The 20,772-nt window shown below is 42.4% G+C and overlaps 1 protein-coding gene across 3 annotated transcripts in view; it reads left to right on the top strand.

Moving 5' to 3' along the window:
• NPRL3 (nitrogen permease regulator-like 3 (S. cerevisiae)) overlaps nucleotides 1-20,772 on the top strand; it is a 43,858-nt gene that overhangs the window by 11,924 nt on the left and 11,162 nt on the right. For 2 of the 3 annotated variants that reach the window (XM_009573402.1, XM_009573401.1), the window contains 7 exons: nucleotides 779-853; nucleotides 3,812-3,965; nucleotides 4,795-4,876; nucleotides 12,120-12,257; nucleotides 13,007-13,163; nucleotides 15,055-15,161; nucleotides 16,443-16,572. In XM_009573402.1, coding sequence (XP_009571697.1) covers nucleotides 779-853; nucleotides 3,812-3,965; nucleotides 4,795-4,876; nucleotides 12,120-12,257; nucleotides 13,007-13,163; nucleotides 15,055-15,161; nucleotides 16,443-16,572 — 843 coding nt within the window. The remainder of the gene's footprint in view (nucleotides 1-778; nucleotides 854-3,811; nucleotides 3,966-4,794; nucleotides 4,877-12,119; nucleotides 12,258-13,006; nucleotides 13,164-15,054; nucleotides 15,162-16,442; nucleotides 16,573-20,772) is intronic. The other variant, XM_009573403.1, reaches the window with a different exon arrangement.

Below are 20,772 nucleotides of genomic sequence, written 5' to 3'. Positions count from 1 at the left end.
TCGGGGGTGGCAGGAATGTCCTCTGGATTTTGTGCTCCATCTTGTGGTGACGCTTGCTCGATTCGGAGTGGTTAATCTCAGATGTGCAAATTCAACTTGCTTGTCTTGGCTTCTACTGTTCCTCCCCACCAGAAAGTCTGTACCTGCATTAGGGATGAAGCTCTCTGCTGCAGAAAGAATGGGGGGGGCTGGAGAATGTGTCTGAAATCCTGCAGGAAGGGAAAATCAAACCTTTTATTTTAGTACTGCAGTTCTAGAGCGTATTTTTTTCTGATAAAAGTAACAGTTTGTAACATGACACAATCCAAATGGGGATTTTAGGAAAGGAAAGAATAGGTGGGGCCTGGGATGAGAAATCTACGGATTTCTCTTTAGTTAACAATATATATGACAATTGTGCTAAGGAATTTAAACCTAGGATCCCTAATGATGCTAAAATGCAATAGTAAAGACACCTGGTAAGACTGCTGTCTTAACTGATACTCATTTCCATGGTCATGACCAAAACGCTTTGGTTTAAGTCTTCACAGTTTCTCAGAAAAGGCAGTGTTGTAGAGTAACTGTGACATTTTAATTAAAAAAAAAAGTTGTTTTTTTTTTTACAAGTCAAATTTGATGGTATAATTTGCTTTGCTCTCTTTTCCCAGCAAACTTGTTATTTGACGGAATTAGGCTGTTCTTTTTTCTTTCTTTTTTTTTTTTCTTTTTTTCTTTTTCCCCTTTGTTACTGGATCCAACTGACAGTAGCCTATGCGATTTTTTAAAAAATATTTTTCAGGTATCTAAAACTGATCCCTCACCAAAGAGAGAGATGCCCACTATGATTCTCTTCAACGTGGTGTTTGCACTAAGGGTAAGGACTGTCTTCATTCCATCTGACAGTGGGATGTGCTTCAGATCTATAAGAGGAATGCAGTAAGCTCATCTTCCAGTAATCTCTTGTAAAACATTCAGTGCCTGATTTCATTGGGATATTTTAATTTGAAACAAAAAACTTAAACAATGTAGAATATGACACTGACAAGTGGGAAAGTTTTCCAGCCCAGTGGAAAACAAGTACAGTTGTTCTCTTCAGGACATTTTCCACAGGTTTTGGTTTTAAATACCCAGAGTGTAAAGGCATGCAAGAAACTTTGCAAACTAGATAAGATAACGAACCCAGTTGCAAGTCCTGTATGTGTCTTGTCTTCTGTTATTAGTGAGCTGGTAATCTGTGATTTTTCTAGACCCTGCAATTGAGGCTTGTCCAGCTAAGCTGTGCAAGAAGGCAGCCTGGGTCTGACTGTCCTGTGTGTCAGGTGCTGTGTTCTGTACGTGACTGCTCTGCTCCTGCCCAGGACAGGACCAAATCCATACAGCTGCACTAGCACATTGCCGAGCCCTTGTGACTCCAAGCAGCTCGGACCGTGGTGGTCTGTTCTGCTCCAGAAGCAGAGGCAGCAGGCAGCGTGGGCAGTGGCTCACGCTTGGCCAGCCTTAAGAGTCAGGTCTCCACCACGGCCTTGGTCAACCCAAGTTTGCGCAGTGCAGAGTCATTCAGAAACCTACTCTGGCTCAGAACAGCACTGTTTTGAGCCCTTACTCATGCTGTATGATACAGAGACATGTGCCTTTGCTCAGTGCCTCTAGGCTTTTTTTATAATTAAATGGACAGTGTTTGAAAGCTGCCTCCTCTTAGCAATGAGATCACTGTAAAGGGAGAGTGCCAGGGAGCAGCGGCTGTAGCATTCTAAATGAGAAGAAGGTACAAATGAAGAGTAAGTAGGTTTTGATGCTCAGCAAGAACCTGGAGCAGATATGTAGTTTTTGCTTGGAATTTTTTTCAGGCCTACTCTATTGACAAGATGTTGGTATCTGTGTTAAGGGATCCTGGCTTGGCTAATTAGGTGGTATAAACCCCTAGAAATTTCATTATGTTCGAGCATTATTTGATTTCTGAGCTCTGGCTTTCTCTTCTCAGCCCACAGGTTGCATCTGTGGAGCCATCGTATTATTTTTATGGCATGTACACACATGAAGAAACATTTTAAAAATAAAAAGAGGGAGTTGGAATAGCTGTCTTTACGGACGTGGTTGGTTTTTTCTCGACTGGATATAATGTCGTGATTTAAAAGCCTCCAGCTCCCTGCTTGTGAAACGACCCTTTTTTTTTTTCGCCCCTCGTTGTGAAACAACCCTTTTTTTTTTTTTTTTCCCTTTTAGCACTAGTACTTTTCTTACTGCTGGCTTTCCAGTGGTGACTAACATGGACATGGCCACAGTCCGCATGGCTTGTCCTCAGTTGAAGAGCAAGGTTTCACAAAAGACAATTATCCCAGCAATCAGTCTGAAGCAAGGAAGAAATCGTTCACTGAGTTCTGCTGGGGATCCAGCGTTCTTGTGCTCTGGGACATTCTTAGGTCAGGAAGAGCTGAATTTGCAATACAGGAGTTGATTTTAGATTTCACACATTAAGAGACATTAACTTGAAGAATTTTGTTGTTTTGGTGTATTGGTAAAGCACCGTGCTTTGGTTGTAGGTAAGTGTGTGTAGATGCACATGCAAACACAAACACTCATGCACATTGAGTCATGTGGAAGCAGAAGTGTTGGAACCAATGCTCCTTCATTCACAATATTGCAAGAGCCTGGTGAAGTGCATTGAAGACTATATCTAGCCCACATTTTTCTAGAATCTAATTTCTAGTGGTTCTCCTAAGAAAACTTGCTTTTTTGCATTTTGGCAAAGTTGTGTGTGTAATGCAGCACTAAATCGTATTTGCCAAATGAGACACTTTTAGTTCATAGAGAGCTGTTAAGTTTCTGGAAAGTGCTGTGCAAGAAGCAAGTGGAAATTTTTTCCTAGCATGGTGTAGTGCACTGCAGAGGGTGGGTGGAGGCATTCTGAGATAAAGATGAGAGTCCATCTGCAGTGGGCAGACAGAGCAGGCAAAGACCCAAATGCTATAATCAGCACTGATCCTGCTGTGTTTAAGCTTCAGGGTTACCAACGTGTCGTGACTCAGCAAGAACAGTGCAATCCAAAAATGATGACTCATGGTTTGCTAGTTTACATGCCAAGTTATCACTTGCTAGAACTGTAAATTCCTTTAAATGTCTTAACAAACATGAAGCAGCTGCTTACTCAGACTGGAGCCACCAAGTCCACCCCCTTGTCAGCTGTACTTACACGATAGATTTTTCCAGCACTTTCATTCTGGGACTTGCACAAATGCAGTGTTAGTAATGAGCCGTATTTGTGAAATGTTTGGGAGCGTAAATCCAAATTCATTCTGGTTTGGGATCAAATTGTTGATCATGCGCTGGTAATTCTCACCTAGTTACTGTCTTGTCAGTATATAAGACAAACATCAGTATAGCAACATGGAGTGAATGGGCTATGTTAAAACCACTACGGTCCTTATACTCCCAGTGAATTTAACCTGAACATCGTGATATTCTGCCTTTTGAAATAGCTTGACACTTTGTTTTTTCACTGTGTGAAACTGAGTTCTTTGGTCTCTCTGCTAGCAGAAGGCCCATTAACAACTGGAAAAAATAAACCGGACAGGAGTATCATACTCCAGGTGCTGTGTTCATTTGGTGCACATAGACAAGCTTAGAAAACCCTGAGTCTTCTCTTTACCTTTGGACATCACTGAGCTTCTGCTTTGTTGCTGCTACAGAAAATTCCTTTCTTTTGCCAATTGCCAGAGGCTGACTTTTGATATCTACTGAAGATAATTACTTTGATTACTTATCCATCACTGTAGTTCCATATATGTGATTGTGGCTGAATGACCAACCTCTTTCTTTTCTGTGTTGCCTGTAGGCCAATGCAGATCCATCTGTGATAAATTGCTTACACAACCTCTCCCGAAGAATCGCCATAGTCTTGCAGCACGAGGAGCGCCGCTGCCAGTACCTGACCAGGGAGGCCAAGCTGATCTTAGCTATTCAGGATGAAGTGTCTGCCATGTCAGAAAGTGAGTGCTGAGCTTAGCTTTGTGCAGGAATATGTTTGTCCAGGAGCACTTTTTCAGAAAAGTGCTGGTTGTGCCTTCTTACTTCTTTTGTGGCTGGGATCAGTATGAACAAGTTTGGTGCTCTTTAGCATTCTGACAGCTTCTGACTGCATTTTGCCTCATCCAAGATCACTATCCCTATGCAGAAATGTCAGCTTTAGAAGTAAAGTAGCTTGTTTACTTTCCTTGCTAGCTCAGTTCAGCGCGATCATTGGAGAATATGCACTGACCCATCACGTTTGGATCTGCCTATCATGTAGATGAGATGGAAGAACTCATGTAGCCTGCTTCACCCAACCTAGAGCAAGTTTCCCATGCTTTAATGCTGTGTGCTGAGTCACCAGACTTCTTGTGTGGAAACTTTACTCTTACACGTTGTTACCATGGCTAGCAAATAGTTACAGAGCATTTTTATAGACTGTACTTCAGAGCAATTTGCTATAATAATACGCAGTATTTAAGGTGAACTCTATCTGACAGTGATGCCTCATCTTGCTGCAAGCATTAAAAATGAAAACTAACGTATAAAAACAAAAACACTTAAAATCACTTGTCAAATTCACAGTTACATGTACTTAACTGAGTTGAGGTTTAGGAGAAGTTGGCAATAATTCACCAGTATTATTTTAACACGTAACTTGAGTTACTGTAAAAGCTTTGAAAGATAATTGTAAATTAAAAAGGTATGGGTTCTGTCCCTAAGATACTGGTTGATACCTAGTGGGGGAAGAGGAAACTCTCTTTGCTTTGAAATCAGTTGTTTGCTTGCTTGTTTTGAAAATTTCCATAGCCACGGAAGGGCCACAGTCACCTTTTCATCACATCCTACCCAAGTGCAAACTGGCCAGAGATCTCAAAGAGACATATGACAGGTAAGTGGGATTTCCTTCCTAGCTCATAGTATGCTGCTTCTCACTGAAACCTCTTGGCCGTGTTCCTTAGGATATTATCCACCTCTTCATGCTGCTGACTCACTGGGATTTGGGTTTAGATCAGGTGGAGCAATGTGAAGGCTAGCTGTCAGGTGAAATGTTGGCAGGATTGCTATCCTAATCTTTACCTTTGGTCTCCCTTTGGATATGTTATCATTCTTAAAAGTTGGTGATGAATGTCACAGCTTTAAAAATTATTATTTTCTTCCTTAGCACGGAGGCACATAATGACAAGTGAATGGTAGAATTGAGAAGTGTCATAATATGAGTATCATATTGCTGTAGAAGTGCTCTAAACCTGCAGCTAAGAGAAAAATGCTGCATCTAGCACTGATGGCAAGTCAGATACTGCCCTGGCTTCATTTGGTTACACTGTGCATGTCTGGACAGTGAGTTTGGATTAGGTGGTGAGACTTTCAGCAGAATGGAAAGTGCAACATGCTGTTTCTTGACTGGATTAAAAGTTCTGGCGAGGATTTCAAAGGAGCGTGGAGTTAGCGTTGAATTCCAGCAGGAGCCAGCACCAACCTCCTCCAGCATACTTCTGCTCTGACCACTTGTCAGTGCTGACTCCTCATGCAGAGCAGACCCCTTCGTTCAGGATATGCGTTCAGGATATGTCAAGGTGAAAGACTTTGACAAAGGAGCACAGAAGGTGTTGGTGGGGAGGAAGGTGATGTGGCCCTTGATTAGGAAATTTGTCAGGGCTTGGGAGAATTACTCTTCGAGTTACTTGATTGACTGTGGAGCACATCGTATGATATTAGAGAAACCCTTTAGCCTCCCTAGATTGCGGTTCCCCTTGTACAAAGGGAATAATCGCAAAGCCCTGTAAGGTAAGGCACTGAGAGCCTAAATAATTTAATGGTTGCAAAGCACATTAGAAAACTTCTAATAAGCTGCTCTTTGTTATGTTCAAGAGCTGTGAATTTCAGCTTGTTTGGAAGGAATGTTGTGTATTGTTCGATACAACTTGCGCAAAAACTGTACTAAACTTTAAAATAAGGCACTTTTAATGTAGCCTGTAATTCTAATACTAAACTTCACCTACTACTTTTTTCTGTTCCTCTAGGGCTAGGTATTTGTGACTGGGCAAACCCTGATCTCATTTCCAAACATTTTGGTGGCACAGTGACATCTTGTGGCACTTAGCTGTGACTGGAGGAACATATAGCCCAAGCTCTGGAGTGTGCTAATACGACCTTTCCATGACACACGGAGGAATAGACTGACCGTGGAGAAACACACATTGGTGCTGCCCCCCAGATATAAAATAAGGCAGTGTCTCCCTCATTTAGGCGTTGTGAGCGGGAGAGAAGTGATGCAAGTTATATTTTGACACTTTTGTGTGACATTGTCATAAGCAAATGTAAGAAATAAGGTGTTGGTAAAAATATAAAATGTCTGTGCATTTGATTGGAAAGCTCTATTTGAAGAGTAGTTAACAGCGTCATTGGCTGGCTGGATAATAGGGTGGTGTTCTGCAGTATTTTTCCATTAATGCTTCATATGAGAGAATAGGAAATTATTACACCTGCAGTAGTACCTTGCCAGGCAGGCATAGATTTAAAATAATTTTTTGGTCAAGTAGAAGAAATGGTCTAGAAATAGGATTTTTATTCTGCAACTCCAAGATGAAGAATTCCTGAGTGGCAACAGCTCTGGAGTGAAGTCTGTGTGGTCTTTTATGAAATGAGGGTTAGTCACAAGTGACATGGGCTTGCAGAAAAAGCAAGTAGATAAGAATGCATAACATAAAAGTCTTGTCTGTAACATGGGAACCAGTCTTGCTGAGGATTGTAATGAATACTGTATCCAGTTTTGGGCACCACATTTCAAGAAGGATTTGGGCCACCTAGAGAGTGTGGAGGAGTGAGAATGACCTAAGAGGAAGGATTGAAAGATTTGGTCTGTTTCTTTTAGAAGAGAAAAGACTGCTGGGAACGGTAAGTCTTCAAATGCATGCAGTGACAATGTGCTGTTTTAAATTTACAGAGGTTTCTGGCATAGCCTTTGGCGTAGGGGAACAGCATAGTAAAGCGGAGGGAGCACTTTGAATTGCAGATGGGAACCCAGCTCTCCGTTTGAGATTTGCTCAAGGCAGCATTTCCTAGTGTCTGCTGATCTCTGCAATTCTGGTCGAAGGCCTCCTGAATTTTCAGGGTTGCTCCAGAGGAGCTGTCTAGCCCTCGGTTTCCTGTAGATGGTGCTGAGGTATTTCAGGCAAGACCCAACATGTCCCTTAGCGAGTTGGTTTGTATAAACCCACAAGTGTATGTATATAGTTCAAAATGTCCCTTGCATTTTGAATGAAACGCCCATATTTTATAAAGCAGGAATCAATAGCCAGGTCATCTTGACTGTAACGCTATTTCTGCTATAGTAATGGAGTATTATTAAACTGACAGTTTAGAGGTAATCAACATCTAGTTCCTGGGACCTTTTTTGACTAATCGAAAAAACTAGAATGTTTCTTTTTGATTCGCTCAGAAAATAGATTTGAGAGTCTTTGTTCGTCTTGTCCCCAAACTCCAGCATTGGTGTGGAACAAAAAGCAATGGCTTTAGGACCAGTTGCCAGTACTTCCAGAGCTGACAAATTTGCCAGTGTTACAATGGGTGTCTCTCTTAAGCCAGTGTTCGATTTAGGGAATTAAGACAGCTTTCACCAAGTTTTATCTGCAACTGCAGATAATATGTTAGCTTGATGTTAGCTAACTGCCTGCCTGTTTTTAGCAAACTTCTCTTAGCTTTATATTGGAAAAAAGTGAAAGTATGGGGGGGGTTGGAGGAGGATTGCATTGTTTGTTTCTTCTTTTTAATACACAAAGAGCCTTTATATATTTTTAGCCTAGTGGGATTTGAACTAACTGGTAGATCTAGCCTATCTCAGCAACTCAGGGAGAAGTGGCATAATTATATGAGATTTGATGATTTATTAAGATGTGATTTGTGTGCCTGTACTGCAAAATATGAACCGACTACGGTTATTTGACCAAAGGATGGTCAATGTGTCCTTTACAAGGAAATGTGAAACCATTTCAAAACTCTAAGTAGCCACAACCTCTAGCAAAAATAAACAAACTCCAAAGCTACAAGCTCACCTCCACCAAACTAGAAAACATATTATTAATTTCTGATATAAATGGGATAGACATAAAATGAGGTGTGTGTATGTAAAAATTCATAACTCTCTTAGAAGTGGGATTGTCTTTCTTTTGCCAATAGTTATGAAAAAAAAAGAAAGGCTGCAATTCTGTGGGATACTGGCCAACTTTTGGGTTCCCATTTTGGGCAGTGGCTCACAGTCGCTGTTGAGGGCAAACCAGAATAGAGCAAAAGAGCAGTGATATTCCCCAAAATGTTCCCCAGCTTCCTGCAGCTCTGGAGGTGGTTTCTGTATATTCAACAGCCTTCAGCTGATCTCACTTCCCGGAATTAGTCCCCGATTCTGCGAGCCAGAGTAAATATTTAACCACAGCATCCTCTGATAAGGAGGTCCATGGCTTAACTAGTTTCTGTGTTTCTTTCTATTTCTTGTGAACTTTGCTCCTTCTAGTATCATGCGATGTCTCATAGGTCTTATGATGGAGAGGCGTTAAACAACTTTTTGCTATTTACTTCTCTCTGTCTCAATTTTAGACTACGATATCCCCTCTCAGTATCCTAATCCCTCACCATGTATCCCTCAGTATCGCTCATCAGGTATTATCTAACTAGAGGTTTAAAAAAAAAAGTGTTGAAACTAAGTTTTCATGGGATAAAATGGAATGTCTTTGAGGGTTTAACAGCCAGTTAGAGTGTGGGGGATGAAGCTATTTTTGCCCAGTTACTCTTGAAGTCTGTGGGAAAAAGGAAAAGTTGCAGCAAGGTCTCTGGATACCAGTTAACTGTCTGATAAGACAGCAGAAGAAATTCAGTATAGATAGATGCAAAGTAATGCATGTAAGGCCAGATGGCCCTTATATAGTACGTAACTGCTCTGAAAAGAGCTTTTGGAATTACAGCAGACAGTTCAGTGAAAAAGGCAATTCAGTGAAAAATCTCAGGGTGCAGTAACACTGCAAAAAATCCCCATAAAGTGTGAAGAGTGGTTAGGAAAGGAGCAAAGAACAAAAGAGAGCCTTCCATAAATTCCTAGTGTACCTACTGCACCTTTGAATGCTTTGTGCAATTCTGCGTTTCCTATCAGGGGCTACTTAAACCGTGTCCCTGAGGTTCACGGCATGCAATGCAGCCGATGCAGTGTTCTCACCTTCCTGCGCCTTCCTGGACTGTTTGCTCTGCAATTTTAGTTGGTTAAGAAGAATGAAGTAGAATTGGAGCTAGCTGACTCCCTAATGTGACTTTGAAAACTTGTTTTCTTGGTATTCTCTTCTGTTGCTGGTTTTTGCCATTCTGCTTCTGCCCCTAAAAGAAGGTGGCTTCTGGGTCTGCTGGACCCCAGCCAAAGAGCTTGGGGCCAGCTCATGGAAATTTGTGAGGCTCACAGTAAAAAGCTTGCTAAATAGATGACTTCATGGAGAATCCGTAAAAATGAAGGCAAATGTGGATCCGAACTTCACTTTCTGTGACTTGACTATATTTCGTGTTGCATGAATCTTTGTGTATGTATTGGTGAAATTACTTAACTCTGTTGGCTGGCTAGGGGCAGTCGCATACATTGCTGCTGGAGGGTGTAGCTTATTCCTTGTCAAATTATTAGAGACTTAGATTATTTTCCATCCAAGGAGGGGCAGGTGAAGGAGAAATCATATACATAAAACTATAATGAAGGCTTGAAATTGTACAGTTGAATGCAAATGTAGAAGAATGAAATTAAGATCCAGTTCAGAACTGAAAATCTGGTTTTCTTGCCATCTTTAATTCTAGGCTCTTGCTGTATAGTGCACTGTAGACAAAATTATGCTGTGGAGAGTGTAATTATGTAATTAAAGCTTCTGCTTTGGTGCGCTTGGACCAAAGAATGAAAGGAACAACTGTATTTTTTTCTGTTTCCTGAATGTTAAACTGTGCAGGGAAAATATCCCTGCAAGTGTTTCATGTTTTCGTGTATCTCTGCTTCTTTTCGGTAACCTGTTTTAACAACCCCAATAGCTTTCACGTAGCCTCTTAACTCACTTGTCCCATTCATTTATTGTCATGTTTTCTCTTGTGAGTATTTGGCCCGGTAGATAGTGTGGATAACTGCTGCTTCAGGGTGCCTTTTACCTTCATCTGTTTTGAGAGAATCCAACTTTATCTGTCAATTGGTGTATGTCTGGTGGGATAAGCAGCGTTACTGGAGTTGCAGCATTTAGTGCAAGAAAAACGGAGATGTTTGCTGTGCTTTGCATGTTCCTTCAGGGTTTGGAACCTCTGATCAGATGTGAGCTGGTACAGCCAGAGAGGCAGTGAATTCATCCTTGCAGTTCCTTTTGAAAAAAGGAAAACGTATGTAGTATCTGCTCCATTTGCAACTTGACAAATCGCTATTTTTCGGAGGTCAGTGCAAGATTTGAGAACAAAACCATGGCCTCTGCTTTGGAAAAGCATTGTCTGCAGTGAGATTTTCCCTAATGAGTCTGATCATGCACAAGGCAGGACGGGATCGTGTTTGCTCTCTCACCACTCTGTTGTGGTTTGGTGAATAGTTATACCAGCAGCCAAAGCTACCCAATGTTTTTGTTTTAAAGCTGAATTTTCAGGTCTCTCTAAACCCTATATACAACCAGATGAACTTGAAAAAGAGCATGTTAGTTTGTGGCCTACAACTGAATGCTAGGTATAAATGTTTAAATCACCACATAAAGAGTTTCCAAGACATGTATTTGCTCCTGGACTGTTCCTGGCATGTTCTTAAATCTGTTTTGTGCAGAGGGGAAATTTGTGGGCGTTATCGACACAAAAGTCATACTGCGAGTCTCAACACACTTGAATTTAAAATTCAGACTGGAATTTGCAGCGTGCAAACTTTGAAATTTTATTTTAGGCCAAAAAAATTTTTTTGGAACAAAGTTTAAAATCGAAGGACATACTGAGAAATTCAGCTCTCCAGCGTAGACAAGATTAGCTGTTGCTTAAGACTGATTTGCAAGTTTATATGTGTTCCTAACCCAGTATACATGAAAAGATGTGGTGGGCCTTGCCTCCTCCTCCCTGCTGGGTCCCACTGCCTCTAGCAAAGCTGCTCCCAGGCCCGCGGGCTGGGCAGCGTTGTCAAGGTTTGCGAGGTGGTGCTAGCTTAGCTCCTTATGGTATGTTACCCTTACGGTATCTTTACCCATTTTTAAATAAATATAGTTACCTTCCTAGGTATATTTCATTTGTTGATGATGGTGGTGTTGGGTTGACAGTTGGACTTGATGATCTTAGAGGTCTTTTCCAACTTTAAGGATTCTATGATTCTATGTTTTCTAGATTTACAGACTTCTGTAAAACTACCTGAATGATACTCATTGCTCTAATCTCCCAGCTTTCTGGTTTTTTTCAGTAAAAGAGGCTTATAGTTGCTTTCAGGCTGAACATGAGGGTCAGACTTCATTGTCATTCCTGAGATGTCCATCATTTCCACTCCAGTCCTGTTGTCTGAAGTCAGCTTAAAAGCTTAGCTTAGTCCCTGTGGTTTCCTAGAATGAGGAAACCATTTAACAAGCATGTTTGTGATTTTATGTGACAAGCAGGAGCAGGTTAGTACGGAACAAACAACCTAAGCAGAACCGAAGGAGTCCGTTACTGTGGAAATGTGCTGCTCGTAACACCCCTTGCCCAGTACAGACATCTCCTTTTCTTTTTCCTTGGAAAGGAAAATGGAAATTGGAGGTGAAAACATCGTGCCCAATTTATCTTTGCCCTTTGCAGCTCTGGTCTAGGGAATTTTCCAAGTGCCTTGCAGTAGATCTTCAAGAAATTCTTTTAACTTGAGATACTGCTGCAATGTTAAGAGCAGAGGGAGCAGAAGATCAGTGGGGTGAAGTCTTTCAAATCCCGCCAAAGCCTCGTAGGGGATAATGCTCTGTAAGTTCAAGTTAAGGAAGCCCTTGCAGCTAGGAATCAGCTGGTCCTCAGCCCGTCTGGGGATAGACAGGGTACATTCAATCTTTTCTTGTCCTGGTGTGATTGCTGTGCAGGGGTGAATCTGGACCACTGTTTTCATTTGTTATACATGGTAAATGCTGTATGTACTTATTTTCTTCCTATTTTAGTCTCTGTACAACAGGGGTGGTCCGTTTACATATCAACAACTGGCTGGAAGTGAGTTTCTGCCTGCCTCATAAAATCCATTATGTTGCCACAAACTTTATACCCCCTGAAGCAATTGAGAGAAGCCTGAAATCTATCAGGTAAGAACAAGCTCTGTCCTTCAGAGTGTGGCTGGTCCTTCCGCCAGTTCCAGGTGTGGTGCTGCAAATGGCTGTGCTGGAACAGCGGGGGGATGATGTGACACTGAGCTGTAGTGGTGGGGGGGGGGCACGGGCTTAGACAGGGCTCCCTGAAGCTGATGCTGACGTGATGCTGCTGGAGACGTGGCGATGTGAAGCCACAGCCTTTACGTTAACGTTAGGTGGTTGTACTGAGGTGATGCTGCAAGAGAGGTCTGCATTGTTTCCAGTCAGAGGAATCCTGCGTTCATTTTAATCTGTTGACCCAGAAGTAATTTTGCTTTTAGAAGAAAGAGATCCGAGGCACCATGATATCTTATTTCCTGCTCTCCGTGTTTACAGCTTTTTACCTGCAAAAGTAACTAATTCTTGCTTTCTTCCTTTTTTCTGCTCCATTCTGTATTTCAGTAATGCAGATGAGCAATTTTCAGACTAGTTCTCCAGGCTTAATTGTATGCCAGCACAGCGCAGTCATGTTTTTTCTAGTCACTGGGGCATCCAGTTACCACATAACCCTCTATCCCCTTTTTATGGGGAGCATCTTATCTTGTGACATAAAAATAAACTTATTCTGAACCCACTTACAGCAAAAGGATGATATTAGAAGTTTTTTACCAGTAGATTGACCCCAGGTATCATGGTCTGGGAATAACTAAGCCTTCAGGAAAAGTTGCAGTTTACTGTGCAAATGCATTCCTTTTTTTCTGCAGGCCTTACCATGCCTTATTACTTTTAAATGATGAGAAGTCATTGCTTAATGAGCTCCCGTTGGACTGCTCTCCTGCCCTGGTGAGAGTAATTAAAACTACCTCTGCTGTGAAGAATTTGCAGCAACTGGCTCAAGATGCTGACTTGGCATTGCTGCAGGTACGGGGAACTGTCAGCGGCAGCTGAAATTCTTTTAATTCATGAGGCATTTTCTTTCTGTGTGCCAGTGGGTTTTAGTGGAACATGAGCACATCAGTTCTCTCAGTGTGAGCAGAGTGCACAGAGAAAGCACAAGCCTTAGAGCATGGAGAAAGCTTGGAGAGACGAAGAGCAGCAGGGCAACGACGGTGCTTGACAGTCCTGCAGCCACATCTGAATCACAGATTGCTGTGGGGTCGCAGGGGCATCTGGAGCTCTCTAGTCCACACCACTGCTCAGAGCAAGTCCATTAAAGCAGGCTGCTCAGGAACTTGTCCGTTCAAATTCTGAATACCTCCAGGGATGGAGATCCCACAGCCTCTCTGGGCCCTGGTCCAGCATTTGACCAGCATCAGAGTGAAAATCTTTCTTCATATCTAATGGGTATTTCCCGTCTTCCACCTTGTGTGTGTTGCCTCTCGTCCCATCCCTGTGCCCCTCCGAGAAGAGTGGCCCTGTCTTCTCTGTGTCTTCCCATTAGGTAGTTAAAACCAGAACAAATAGTACTCTTGACTTATGTCACAGTGGTCCGTCTTGGTTCTGTCACATTGATGTCTTTGTGCAAATGGAGGCATCCAAAACGCAAGTGAAAGCTTACAGCTGCCATGGCCAAATACTGATGCTTTCTCTGGATCTGCCAAGATCTTTTCTACTGAAGAGCTCTGAAAGCCTGTGCAAACCTACCTGTTGATTTCTCTTAGTACATTAGTGCACGGATTTTGCAGAGTCTGAGGAAGAAGCTCTAGTTTAGGCTTGGGTAGAAATTTTGAGCCAGCCGCTCCAAGCCAGCAGCTCATTCTGGATGCCTTTCCAATATTGACGACCAGATTTCAAATCTGAATTGCTCAAGGTGATGTGACGAGCCCTTGAAAAGGGAAATTTGTGCCAGTGGAGGAATGAGACTGGCAATCACGTGAGACACGAGGTCACTGAGAGACCGCTGCGGATGACTGCAGTCGTTGTGGCCCTTTGCTTGTCGGGCCTGATGATTATATTAAATTATACTGGAGAGGGGAGAGCCACTCCATGCTTCTAAGGGTTGATTCAGACCCGGGGATGCGATCTATGCTCCGTCTGACAGGGGGGAAGAACACGGCTTGTCATCTCAGATGCTCCTGATCGTAGCTCCGCGCCTTCTCTTATTTGAGGGGAAAGGTCCTGTTTTGTAATAAAATTTCCAGGTCTGCTTACAGTGGTCTGTGGTGTTACTTGGCGTTATATAGCTATGGGATGAACTCTGGAAATTCCCTACTGCTTTTGTAGTTTTGTTCTCCACAAAAAAGTAAAGTTAAATGCATCTAATGATACAGGCTGGATTTTATGTCTCGTAGAGGCTATTTATGTGGCTCTTCCACAGCCATTAACAACCACTGACTTGTTTGACACATTAAAATACTTTGTGTAACTCATTACTGAAATATCTCAGTGCATTAAAAAGGCAGTGTTGGTTTCCTTTATGTTTGTGTCATAGTAAAGGCTGATTCTTTTGTTTTATTTTTCATGTATAACACTTAATGCATTTTGTGCATAAACAAAAATAGGTTTTTGGGGCATGAAAAGTAGTTAAACTTCTATTGATAAAGTTTGAAGAAACTCTGTTAAGGCAGGAAATACTAAGTTGCTTAGAAATGTGAAGTGAACCTCTGGAAATTCATAACCTTGCCAAATGCTTTTTGATGTGCCACATGTTATACTAAACCCTGAATTTATTCTGAAGGCAGGGTGAAAGGATGGAACATTTTTCTTTCATTTCAGCATAAACAAGACACTTCTGTCATTGTATGGAACTCTTGCTGAGAGTTTGAGTTTTGCTTTTTTGCTCTCCTTATTTTTCCCTGTTTTCTCAATGCAGGTTTTCCAGCTTGCTGCACATCTCGTTTACTGGGGAAAAGCAATTATTATTTATCCGCTGTGTGAAAACAATGTCTACATGCTTTCTCCAAACGCCAGCGTCTGTCTGTAAGTAGAAGGAAAATGAGTGACTGTAGCAAGAAAGTGGTGAGAAGTGCAGATATGCTTTCCTTCCCTGTCTTACCGGATACAGGGTAGGATCTTTCTTCACGTATGAATTTGTTGAGACTGTACGGAACACAAACTATTACATGTGCCTGAACTTGCAAAGCCATGTAGGAGTTCGTGTGCAGTAGGGAGGGGCATTATAGCAGATCAATACGCTTGTGCAGTGATGTGGGCCTTGGAAGCAATATTTACCCTGTGGAGCTATTCTTAGTATTTTTAGTACGTTTGCTCACTGAATGTCCAGATCAGAAAGGCTGTATGAGCCATATGCAATATGGAAACATTTACAAAACAAAATACTTTATGATTAAGTTAAATCAATGAGTGTTTCATAGGACTGTGTATCTGGCACACAGCGTCACCTGTAATAAATCAAAATCAAGTCAGGGTAGTTGCTGTCACTATTGCATTGTTTCATGTGACGGCATTTTATACCAAAAGGCCTTCTCGTAGACAGAAGGCAATGCGGACATTTTGAGAGCAGGCAGCGGCAACGCAAGGAAGATGTGGAGGCAGTGGTGGGTATTTTTGCTCTGCTGAAGATTGGCAACCTTTTCTGTGTTGGATTTTGAGATGTTTTTAGAATCTGTGTTGGAACTCAGTTATAGGAAAATAGTTTTAAATCAAAACTTCTGTGATGGAAGTATAAAAATAGGGCTGGAAGGGACCTTGAGGTCATTCAGGAACAACTGTGCCTGTGTCATATATGGCAGTGCTGTTCTTTAAGACCTTTATAGATGGAAATCCTAAGACAGACAATGTTCCTAGTATTTAACTTGACTCTCCCTTAATTCTGATCAGTCATATTGCTTGTCCTGTTAGCATAGGCAGGGAGAACAGTCACATCTGCAGCTGCACTTTGCATATTCAAAGATTGTGCGTATATCCTGCCCATCCCTGTCTTCTCTTGACTGCCCAATCCCTGTTCCTTTGATCAGAGACTGCGCAGGTCTAGACTTTTTATCATTTTTATTTTTCTCCTCTTGATTCCCTCCACACTATGAATAATGTACTGGAGCTGCATGTAACACCAAGATGAAAGAGCATACGCTTCTTGCTTACTTTTGCAGGATGCAACATGCCATAAACTATCCTTACTGTTTTTCCAGATCACAGAGAATATTTCATTTGGGAATTGGCACTTCTGTAACGCTTAAATGGATAAAAGTTAGGCTGACCAGGAATATAAAACTGATTTCTGCCTTTACCTCTTTTCTGTAGTTACTCTCCGTTAGCAGATGCGTTTTCTTGTCAGTTCCGGGGCCACAACCTGCCGTCGATGCTGTCCAAGTTCTCCCTCCCAGTGTCACTCTCAGAGTTCAAGAATCCGCTCGCGCCGCCCGTTCAGGAGGTGAGTTGGGGAGTGTACAAGAACTCCTCATTCTCCTGCTAATGAGAACAAGGAATGGTGTTGCTTTTGGAGTACCTAGTCAGGAACCTGCTATTGCAGGTTTAGAAGTTGCCAATTACTGTGTTTCCAACCATATGATTTGTGGTTTCATATCCACATGCCAAAAAGCTGTGGGGATGTTCAAGGTGAAGCTCTGCGGATGCTCTGTGCTAGCAAAGCACAATCCTAAAAGAAAAATCAGAATGTTTCTTTTCCTTGAGTGATGTAGTAGGGAAAACTGAAACTCCATTTGGTCTGCTGAAAACTGTCATAAATTAGTAGGGCTGAGTGCAAGTCTGTGGATTCCTCACAATCACATTGAATTTTATTATATTCCATCTGCTTTAAGTTCACAATCTGGTTATAAAAGCAAACTGTGTATTCACTTAGCTTTTGATATGAAACTGGAATTGTTTAAAGGCTGTTACAGGAAGTAGACTCAGCATGTAGTCAACAGGAGTCCTTGTGTTACAGCATTAGCATTTTAATGTTCAGATTTGGGATAATAATATACGGATTTTGGATTTGTGTACTGTTGTTTTGCTTACACATAGATTATGGCTTGCGGCATTTCTGGGAACTGGTGAAATGCAAGAAAGAGCTCAATAATGTGAAGTCTCCTGGCTGACACATATTCCCAGATGAAGAAGCTTGGACTTCTGAACACAGCTCATTGTGGCAAAAGGAGCATAGGCTGATTTCTTGTAGTGTTGTTTGCTAGCCTTCATACTTTGATGACTTGCTGGCTATATGAATTTAGCCACTGTTCAAATATCTGGAAGATTAACCAGGCACAATTGTGAGAGAAGGGTTTGTGGTAATTACAGGTTGGCAGAGATTATGGTAACTAATGATGTAGCCTCTAATCCCAGTAGTATGTACTGGTCAGCTGCTACCTTGGGAGGCAGGGGAAGAGCCGTGACTACCATTTTGTCAGTACTTCATTGCAGTTACAGAAAAATCTGTCCTCTGAAAATTGAAGCTGAATTAGTAGCATTAATTTTATTCTAGCAGCAGTAGCTTCAGGAGGCATTCTTATTCTCAGTACTCTTTTTAAAATTTATTACTTGCCTTAATACTTCTTCAATACTTCTGGTTGTTCTCAGACATCCTACTTTTCTTCAAAATATACAAATAAAGTGTGCCACTTACTGCTGCAGTTATACTTTGAAACAACAGTGAGCGATCAATGTTTGCCAGAGCTGTTGGCATGCTAAAATGGCTCTTTTGGAGTGTGAATCTCCTCTCTGATGCTCACCTGTCTGTGGTGGGGCCCTAAAGGTCAACAGCACGGCTTGTTTTCATCATCCTTTCAGCGTGTATGGAAGGATGAAGGATGATGCTGTGAAAAGCTATGGAAGTGCCTTCTGCAGTCTGAAAAGGGGAGGTGAGAACTGTGGTTGCAGAAGACTCTGGACCACATCGGCAAGACACGTGCGTGGAGATGAAGCAGACCACGCTGGTGGGCTGTTGTGAGTCATGGCGAGCTTCTTTTTGATAAAGCTAAGCATGACAGTTCCTGGGGGAGTTTAGACTAGAGAGAGTTTTTAGATGTTTTCCTATCAGTACATGAATGTAGGAAAAGTATTTTCTTCTACTTTGATTTACCTGTGTAGAACTCTTAACTCTTTGTATTATGTTTTGTTAGGAACTAGCCTTTTAAGAGAGATGAATCTAATCCCTGTGCTGAGGTGGTCAGGCTCCAATTGTAATTAACAGAGATCTAGTCGATAGAGCAGTTAATCTGATGAAATGTGGGTGGGTTTTTGTTCCTCTGTGCAGCGATAAAAGATGCTGTACTCCGAACTGTAAATATTGTCAAATTGTATTTGCTTTCCCTTTGAAAAAAAATTAACAAAGTTTGGACCTTTCACTGTAATTTTGTTCTTTGTGTACACAGGAGGAGGGGATGTGGGGTTTTTTAACTTTGAAGATTTTCACTAATAGTCTGTTATCTTGTGCTTTTCATCATGGTGACTGTGCTGTCTCTATTTCTGAAGGTCATCTGTGCTGGAAGGTCAGTACTGTGGGAAGGGCTGTATTTTCTGCAGAAACTGTAACGGTCTCGTGGCATCCATCCCATTAGATTCTCGCCTTAAGTGTGGGATTGGGTCCCTCCTTTTGGCATGTGCTTCTGGATGGGCAGAGAATACGGAAGCCACTAATAAAGTCCACGATACAAAATAGGAAAACTGTTAAAGAGCCCTTCCTCCTATTTTTATACAAAGTCGTATTGCTTGATTTGAAAGAGGACAAAGTTATTTTTGTTTGCTTACTGTTATATGGGTGGAGTTGCTCCTTTGGGTAGATGAAAAAACTGTGACACTGGCATATTTATACTTGAGGTGCGGTGGTAGTTTTTGGCTGGTAGGAGGTACAAACAACCTGCAATGCCCTGAGCAAGGACAAGACTGCCTTGAAAGATAGAGTGCATATCTACATTCTGCTTTTGGTGTCCGTCTGTCAAGTAGGTAGGAGATGTGCAGCGAGTGGTATCTGCCAGGACTGCCAGTGCTCTCAGCGTACCCTATGCTAGAGGCAGGAATTCTTCTTGATCTCATTTCTTCCCTGTGATGATGTGCAGTATATTGCAGTTGAGCTCTCTGGTTCCTGTATATATATCAGTGGTCTCATGCTTATAATTTGCAAAGTTTCTGGTATTTGTGTAGTGATCTCTATGCTAGCTTCCCTTTTTCTGTGTTTAACCTGCCTTGCTCGGATAGCAATGTCGCAGTAGTGTGAGGATGCGCCTACGCCTCAACTGATCTAACGATATCTTGGTGCTACTGAGAGAAGGAGGCCCTGTTTTTCCTTTCCACTCTCAGGTGTGTGCACACATACCTTCCTCCTTTCCCTCCTCCCTTTACGCTAGAGCGCTGGCTCCTGTCCAGCTTGACTCTGTGCACTTAACTTGTTTCAGCCGCGCTAGTTTTCTGCCAGGTTAGCAGGTGGAATTCGCTCAGGGGGAGATCCAGGAAGCTCCTAGGCTGGCGCAGCACGAGGGAGGCACTTCTGCAGCTGGGGATGTGAGTGAGAAAAGCAGAAGCTATTTTCCCCTTTTCACGGTGGTGAGTTGTCTATTAGTTCTACCGTGCTGTGTAGTGTCAGCCGGACTTGCAGCAATCCAATGCAGCCTGGCACTGTCCTGAACAGCACCCAGTTTAGCTCATGATGCTGGTGCTGGATCTCACCAGGGTGCGGCCATGGGGTGAGGAGATCCTGTGAGCTGATACAATAGGGAAACTCATCTTCCGTTTTAGTGGTTTTACTGGGGAAAAAAGCAGTTTGCATCTCCTCTACCCTGACCCCAAAGAAGCTGTCCTTCCTTCTGCTGCCCATAACTGTTGGTCCCTGTCCCCGCGCTGCCCTCTCGCGTGCATGGCACAGCCTTGATGTGACCGCAGAGCACACCAGAGTGGAGCTCTGGTGGTGTTCAGTGTGGTGCACACCCCTTCATACCTCCTGTGAAAGCACAGAAACACTTGGTGATCTGAAACCTTTAGCTCAACACACGTTCATGGACAGACTACGTGTACTAGGCACATGCTGGAGAACTGCAGTTGCTGCATGGGAATGCTTTAACGTGCTTTTCAGTGTAAGGCTTGCTTCGTGCAATATCAAAGTTTCTTCACCCAGCTACTCTGTGCTAAGTTCTTTGCAAACCAAGAGAAAGGGATAATGCTTGTGGCTTCCCCTCCTCCGTGCATTATGGCCTCAGCTAGTTCATCTGTTTCATAAGGTCTAACATCTCTCTACCCTGTCTTGAGGAACAAACATGGAATAGTAGTGGGGGGATCTTTCCACCTGTAAGGTAGAAGGAGTGTACCTAGGTGAATTGGACATCCCATTTCCTCTCTGCATCCCCTTCACTACAGTAGCTCTTTATCATAATGAACATTGTTATTATTATTGTAATTATCTAATTATCCCTTGTGGGGGCTAGGAAAACTGTGGAAAAAAACAGATGGGAAAGTATGACAGCTGCTGCTGAACAAAATATGTTTAATTTTTCACTTTTGTTTTAATAAGTCTGGCCATCCTGTTGGGCGTAAGGCACCGGTAGATGAGGCCTCTGCCTTATGCATCTGGAAAACGTGCCGTGCTTTTGTAACAGCTCGGTGGAAAATGAGCATGTATGTCAGGGGATGGGAGTGGGAGGAG

The sequence above is a fragment of the Fulmarus glacialis genome, unplaced genomic scaffold, assembly GCF_000690835.1.
Source record: "Fulmarus glacialis isolate BGI_N327 unplaced genomic scaffold, ASM69083v1 scaffold14412, whole genome shotgun sequence".
Lineage (NCBI taxonomy): Eukaryota > Metazoa > Chordata > Aves > Procellariiformes > Procellariidae > Fulmarus > Fulmarus glacialis.
The sequence above is the reverse complement of the archived record's forward strand: the minus strand, read 5'-3'. Positions and strand labels throughout refer to the sequence as shown.